The sequence below is a fragment of the Exophiala dermatitidis genome (genome assembly GCF_000230625.1).
Source record: "Exophiala dermatitidis NIH/UT8656 unplaced genomic scaffold supercont1.4, whole genome shotgun sequence".
In the NCBI taxonomy this organism is placed as follows: Eukaryota; Fungi; Ascomycota; class Eurotiomycetes; order Chaetothyriales; family Herpotrichiellaceae; genus Exophiala; species Exophiala dermatitidis.
The window spans coordinates 1,316,803-1,323,070 of record NW_008751649.1 but is presented as its reverse complement, the minus strand read 5'-3'; the positions used below and the strand labels follow the sequence as shown (position 1 = coordinate 1,323,070).

Below are 6,268 nucleotides of genomic sequence, written 5' to 3'. Positions count from 1 at the left end.
CTTTGCATTAACTGAGCCACACTCATATAAATAAATATTCAGCGAGGGCTCCCCACACCCCCAAACCCTTCGGTAGACAACACGGAGCATGAACATTCCACACTCTTAGCTCTTACCGTGAGCTGGGATTTTGCATCTTGGTGTCGAATATGTACGTCTCCTTTCTGAATGGGACGTCTCAAGATCAAAATCCAGAGGCGTCAGGGCTTGGTCTCGGGCCCAGCTGGGTGTTGGATGAAAATGGGGCTGGAGGAGGAGGTGCATCTTGAATAGAATTCCATGATTGAAAATAGTTACTTAATACTGGGGTTGGGAGGGTTGCTTGGTAGGGAGTCAGCCGGCACACAGTGTACGGGCAACACTTGTAGTGTTGCATGACTATGTACATGTACAGTATGTCACACGTCCAGTTCAAACCGGCAAGGAGTCTTGGGGGTACTTAGGTGCCAGGCTTAGCTGGAGAAGTGTCTGCCCCTCGTTCTCCGTCAAAAAGGTAGTGTAGGTACTTGGTGAGTCGGGAGCAGCCTTATAACCTGCTTGGTCGTGGCCAGAATTGACGCAGGATAAGAGTTACAAGGCAATGCAGGATGGATAGGACAGGACATAACAAGACAGCAAAAAGGGGGAGAGAGAGGTCCTTAGAAAGATGAGAGAGCAAATGCGGAGCAACAGCGATACATGTCAGCATGATAACATTCGATCATATCACACCAAGGGACTATAATGACAGCAAAACCAATTAACGACGGCGACAAATAAATACCTTATGGACAAGGTAAATCATGGCTCTTTAATGTTTTGCGGATGTGTCCTACTTCCCCTGATCGCGTCATCAGACACCAACAAGCAAAAAAGAAATCGTAGGTCGCCTCTCTTCTAGGTACGGAGTTCAGCTTCATCATGCTAGGATAGGTTTCGCCACACTGTTAATGCTGAACTGCAGCTGCGGGGGCTCCAAGTCTCCAGAAGAATAAATCTTGCCCAGCTTTAGAAGCTCGTATTGCCGACCGGTGACGTCGTCAAAGGCACAGGGCCAATCGTCGGTGACGAGAGCATCGAGAGGCTTGAGCGAAGCGTCCGGGTTCGGTTTGCCAAAGTAAGCAATCGAATAACGGGCAGGGATAACTTCGCCCTGGATGCGCGAACGACACAGCGGCACGCGGTGGCAGGCCGAATGAATACGGCGGTTCAGTAGCCTCATCAGCGAGTCGCCCACATTAACGGTAAGATTGGGGAACTCGCACTCGGCCGGATACCACTGTCGCGTGCGTGGGTGGAGCACTTCCAGCCCGCCGGAGCCGTCCTGCATCAGCAGCGTCAGCGTGCCAAAGTCGGTGTGCTCGGCGATGCGTGTCTTGTCGGCCTCGGCCACGGCCGCTGCAGGCACCTCGAGGTAGTGGAGGAGACGCAGTTCGTGAGCACGTTGGTCGTGCATTTTGAGAAATGTGTCGTTGGGCAGTCCTAGGCCCTGAGCGAGTGCGGACAAAAGCTCCAGTTGTAGCGAGTGGCATCGCTCGTAGTAGTCGAGTAGGTAGTCCTTGAACCCGGGCAGATCGCCCTCCTGGGGCCAGACATTGGGGTCGTGCGTGTTTTCAGGTGCACCACAGTCGAAGGATTCCTGGGGATTGTCAGCACTGAGTGAGGGCCCGGATAAACGAACACTGGAAGAACCATAACTAGTTCCACATACCTTGAGGTCCAACACCCGGGCCGGCGCCTCTTCGCCCCTCTCAAACCCACTAATGGCCGAGATGTTCTCCTGCCCGACGAAACTGTACCCTCGGTGCGGGTTGGGCTTGAGTGGATGGGCGAAGGTCATTTTCTTCTCCTTGGAAAGCCGAAAGAGCTCGCGGTTCTGGAACCACACGACACATCGGATTAGAACGAGGTCGATGTGGTAGGGTCGGCAAGAAGCAGGGAGGATGGACAGGGGCAAGATCAAGCAAAGGAGCCGGCATCCTCATGGGTCATTGGCACTGGCAGCGGCACTGGAGTACTCACATAGCGAAACCCTTCCGCCACAAATTCAGCACTCAAGCCATGGTCCCGGATGTGCACGAAGCCTTGTTCGCTGAAACACCACAGCAGGTCCTCGCAAAACTTGGCTCGAGTCGCTGCATCGTCGCTGCGGAAGTCCTCAAGGCTGAGCGTCTTGAGCGTTGACATTTCAGCGCCAAAACAGAAGGAAAACAACGGCGGGAGAGTCTGAAGGAACGCAGTCGCGGGAAGCCGATTGTGGGTTTCTCACATTTCATCTCCTTTCAATCTCCTTACATGGCTTCTCTCCAGATGTGCGATACCGGCCATTCCAGTCCGGATTCGTCCTCGGGGGAAGGACAAACAAACAATTGTCCCTCCAAGGGGTTGCACGAGGCCACGGACGCGTGTTGGTGTTGTGCTGCTCTCTTGTCGTACGATGGGGAAAGTGGTGCCACCTCCACCAACCACCACTTACCACCGCCGCGGGCACGCCAGCATCGAGCTTCGTTCAGAAATAGCATACTCGGGAAGAACCGAGTTTGAGGGGAGATGCCTGACTCCAGGCCCGCCAATGCTAAGCGGCGAACATCAACTCCGAGCCGGAACGCATGACAGACATCCTCAGCGGCTTAATTCGCATTGTCCTCCATGGCTACGAGGGTTTGACGAGAAACCGTACAAACAAGCCATGGCAGCACTCGCTTCAATCGACTTGTCACAATTGTATCGCGATGGGCAGCTAGATCAGGAGCTGCGGGATGAACTGTTGAATTCGTGCGCAACCTACGGCTTCGTGAAGTTCGTCGGCCACGGCCTGTCCGATGAGAGAATTCACGAGCTTTTTGCCTGGGTAAGTTTTACGGTCTTGCGATGTTGTATGTGCCGAGTTTGCAATGGCTTCTTGTTTCCCTTCAGTGGGAATATCAATCTCAGGGTCTCTATCTCGCTGACTTGAATGATCGACAGTCCCGCGAGTTTTTCGGCTGGCCGGATGAGGTCAAGCAGAGCGCCAACCGGTCCAACAAAGGCCCCTATCGCGGCTACGCTGGCGTTGGCCGCGAGCAAATTGGTGCCATTACGGGGTATATCAAAGGCGTGAAGGATGGTGCTCCGGTTACAGATGTAAAGGTATGCTGCGGTCCGGAATGAGATGTAGATGTCTATGCCCACGCCTATGCTGGGTGCGAAATCCGTTGAACCGATCAGGAATCACACTGTTAGTGGAGATTTGGTGCTGACGCTTCCCAACAGGAATGCTTCGATCTTGGCCCTGTCCATGACACAATCTACCCGACGCCGTGGCCAGTCGTCGCAGGTGCTCGAGGCGAAGAGTTCCGCTCCTTCATGCAGTCTTTCTTTGCCGATTGCGTACAGCTGCACGACCTGCTTGTCTCCATCTTCGAGCAGGCGCTACACCTCGAGGACGGAGAAATAAGTCAACGTTGCTCGGCGGGCAACGGCGAGGTGCGAATCACCCATTACCCGCCGATTGCGATGTCGCAACTCCAGACCGGCCGTACATTTCGCATCGCCGAACATACCGACGTCGGCATTTTGACCCTGTTGTTCCAAGATTCCGTGGGTGGGCTGGAGATCGAGGACCCCGCCCGTCCAGGGCAGTTCGTGGCCGTCGAAAGCTCACGGCCCAGCGAGATGATCGTTAACATAGCTGACACCCTGCAGCGCTGGACATCAGGTGTGCTCAAGTCGACGAATCATCGTGTCCTGGCCCCCCAGAGACGCGAAGGCGCCCACGAAGATGAGGTCGTGCCTGCCAGGTATTCGGTTGGATTCTTTGGCAAGGCCAACATGGACGCTCCTTTGACGCCGTTGCCATCGCTGCTGAGCAGCACCAGAAACCAAGTCGAGGCCAGCAATGGTATGACCGCGCAGGAGTACTACAATTACATGCATGAGAAGACGGCCAAGGCGGTCTCAGAGCCTGTGGCAGTCAGCTAGGAGGCCATGTCTGATTTCGTCCTACCTGTATTCAAGTTCTTCGTTGTATAGCGTTGCATAGCTTGTGCTTTCTCAAACATGAACCGCCATCCATAATTTGTCTTTCGATAACAGTAGCATGGTTGCCATTCACGCGTTGCGTGTCCACGTGCGCCGGCCAGGGATCATCGCAAAAGACCGCCGGACTAGTAAGGATCTCGAATGGATCTCCAGCCGAGACCGGGTGCGCCCACCTGCCGTCTTGGGTAGATCTAGCCAGTGGATAGGGCAATTAAAGAGTGGAGCCATGATTTGACGCCCCGTTTTGTATCCACAGCAGTGGTTCGTTTTCCCTAGGCCGTACAAGCTGCAACATGCGTGGGCGCATCATCAGCCATCAGCAAGTGTGTTGCTGTTCGATGGGCAGAATGAGCACAACCATCTTCCGGCTGCTTCGAACTGCTCACGAGCGGTAAGCATGACTTGAATCGCAGGGACAGCAGGGCAACAAGACTACTTCTTCCAGCGTCCAGTGCATCAGTTCAATATCGCCTGCTCGTTCTTGACTCCTACCTCGTTTGCGTTCAGACTTTGGAGAAATTCCGTTTATAATTGAGATCCACTTGTTCCCATCGTGATCATGTTTCCAAAAGCCCCCAGCGACTCCGTGGGTGAGTCTGAACAAAGTCTTTCAGGTTGATTTGTAGCACGGGAACTGACCATCGGGGTCTACTTGCAGATTGGAACCGACTCGGCCTACAAGGATTCGATCGTAAGTGCGAATTTGTTCTGACTTCAACGCGGATGCTGGAAAAGCATTGCTAAGACACCACAGAGGCATCTCACATCGAGGTCTCGTACAATGCCGAAACTGGGGGCTGGGGCGAGCCCAGAATCGTCCAAGACCCGTGGTTGCGAGTCCACGGTCTCTCGCCTGGACTGAACTACGGTTCGTCCTTTCTTGCTGCACTCAAGGTTGACCACAGGAAGCTGACAGTGTGTCAAAAGGCCAACAATGCTATGAAGGCGTGAAAGGTGAGATAGAATGACGTATGACCCGGGCCACAACAAGACGCTGATCATGGTGTAGCGTGTCGGACGGCCGATAATCGTATTCTGATCTTCCGCCCGGAGAAACATGCGGCTCGAATGGTGAATTCGGCAAAGGTGGTGTCCATCCCACCGCTGCCAGAAGCATTTTTCGTGGAATGCCTGCAGCGTGTGGTGGGAGCCAACTCGGAGTTCGTGCCGCCGCATGACAGTAATGCATTGCTGTACATTCGTCCGATTCTCTTCGGCTCGAGTGCACAGCTGGCGCTGACATCGCCAAAAGAGTTCACCTTCTGCGTCTACATCCAGCCAGGTTCCGCCTACCACGGGGTTGGTGCACAAGACGCCGTGGTGCTTGAGGAGTTCGATCGAGCAGCCCCCCGGGGAGTGGGCAATGCGAAGGTTGGCGGCAACTATGCCCCGGTCATGAGGTTCAGCGACGCAGCGCGTAAAGAAGGATACGCCCTCACCCTCCATCTTGACAGCGCCACTCGTACTGAAATTGACGAGTTTTCCACCTCTTCCTTCATCGGCGTTCGGGAAACTCAGGGTCATTTTACCCTGGTTGTGCCGAATAGCCCCAACGTCCTGCCCAGTGTCACCTCCGACACGTGCGTAGAAATGGCCAAATCTTTGGGCTGGACTGTTGAGAAGCGCAGCGTAAGTCTGGCGACTGCCGCCTTTTTCCCTTTGCTGTCTGCTAACGCCGGATGCTGTCGCAGATTAAATGGGATGAGCTTCCTTTCTTTTCCGAGGTCATGGCTGTTGGCACTGCCACGCTGCTGCTGCCCATCGGGTCGATCACCCGCAAATCGACGGGGGAGAAATTCGTATATGGCCAAGGCAACAAGAACGCCGGCCCATGTTGTCACGCCTTGCGCGAGGCTATCGACAATATCATGCGTGGCAAGGCTGAGGACACAAAGTCCTGGTGCACCCAACTCGTCGAGTTTCCGACTGCGGCAAGCGCATAGGCAGAATGAGGACCGCTGGCTGCCAGGTGAATGGAGCTTAAGTGTTACTGTTCATCATGATGCCAATCATGATGCATTAGTACAAGCAGAAATAAAATCCCAAACTGAGGTTAAGACGCGTCGCGTCGCGTCGCGGTGGAAGGAAACGCGGGGCATAGGGCGGAGCAAAGGCATTATAACCGTAGGAACAAAAAAAGCATCAAAATGACAACTTAAAACTCGACAACTCGGCCACCACGCCCGATGTTCACATTCTTTCTTTCACTGACAGTGCTGCTGGATGAGAACCTTACATGGACACAGTTACACAGCTTCACAGTTTCCTA

The 6,268-nt window shown here is 54.1% G+C and overlaps 3 protein-coding genes across 4 annotated transcripts; 2 read left to right on the top strand and 1 right to left on the bottom strand.

Annotated features, from left to right (window-relative positions):
* Positions 1–287: 287 nt before the first annotated feature.
* HMPREF1120_04806 lies at positions 288–6,008 on the bottom strand. 2 transcript variants are annotated; one of them, XM_009158952.1, is made up of 4 exons: positions 2,249–6,008; positions 2,002–2,151; positions 1,691–1,855; positions 288–1,618 (listed from the first exon to the last, which is right to left on the bottom strand). In XM_009158952.1, the coding sequence occupies exons 3-4, from the start codon at positions 1,817–1,819 to the stop codon at positions 899–901; spliced, it is 849 nt and encodes a 282-aa protein (XP_009157200.1). In that variant the 5' UTR covers positions 1,820–1,855; positions 2,002–2,151; positions 2,249–6,008; the 3' UTR covers positions 288–898. The 2 variants fall into 2 exon arrangements, with proteins under 2 accessions (XP_009157200.1, XP_009157199.1); XM_009158951.1 differs by having other exon boundaries at positions 2,002–6,008.
* HMPREF1120_04808 (uncharacterized protein) lies at positions 2,275–4,064 on the top strand. Its single transcript, XM_009158954.1, has 3 exons — positions 2,275–2,830; positions 2,947–3,108; positions 3,232–4,064. Exons 1-3 carry the CDS (start codon positions 2,417–2,419, stop codon positions 3,937–3,939), a joined length of 1,284 nt encoding a protein of 427 aa, XP_009157202.1. The 5' UTR covers positions 2,275–2,416; the 3' UTR covers positions 3,940–4,064.
* On the top strand, positions 4,559–5,942 carry HMPREF1120_04807 (branched-chain amino acid aminotransferase; the record flags this gene model as incomplete). Its single annotated transcript, XM_009158953.1, has 6 exons — positions 4,559–4,589; positions 4,658–4,690; positions 4,754–4,867; positions 4,927–4,953; positions 5,009–5,628; positions 5,691–5,942. The coding sequence occupies 6 exons, from the start codon at positions 4,559–4,561 to the stop codon at positions 5,940–5,942; spliced, it is 1,077 nt and encodes a 358-aa protein (XP_009157201.1).
* Positions 6,009–6,268: the final 260 nt, after the last annotated feature.

Coding starts and splice junctions, on each gene's coding strand:
- HMPREF1120_04806 (XM_009158951.1), bottom strand. CDS start 2,166: ATGTCAACGCTCAAGACGCTCAGCCTTGAGGACTTCCGCAGCGACGAT. Junction 1,856..2,001: donor TGGCGGAAGGGTTTCGCTAT/GTGAGTACTCCA, acceptor GTGTGGTTCCAG/AACCGCGAGCTCTTTCGGCT. Junction 1,619..1,690: donor CCCGGGTGTTGGACCTCAAG/GTATGTGGAACT, acceptor GACAATCCCCAG/GAATCCTTCGACTGTGGTGC.
- HMPREF1120_04808 (XM_009158954.1), top strand. CDS start 2,417: ATGGGGAAAGTGGTGCCACCTCCACCAACCACCACTTACCACCGCCGC. Junction 2,831..2,946: donor TTCACGAGCTTTTTGCCTGG/GTAAGTTTTACG, acceptor AATGATCGACAG/TCCCGCGAGTTTTTCGGCTG. Junction 3,109..3,231: donor CTCCGGTTACAGATGTAAAG/GTATGCTGCGGT, acceptor GCTTCCCAACAG/GAATGCTTCGATCTTGGCCC.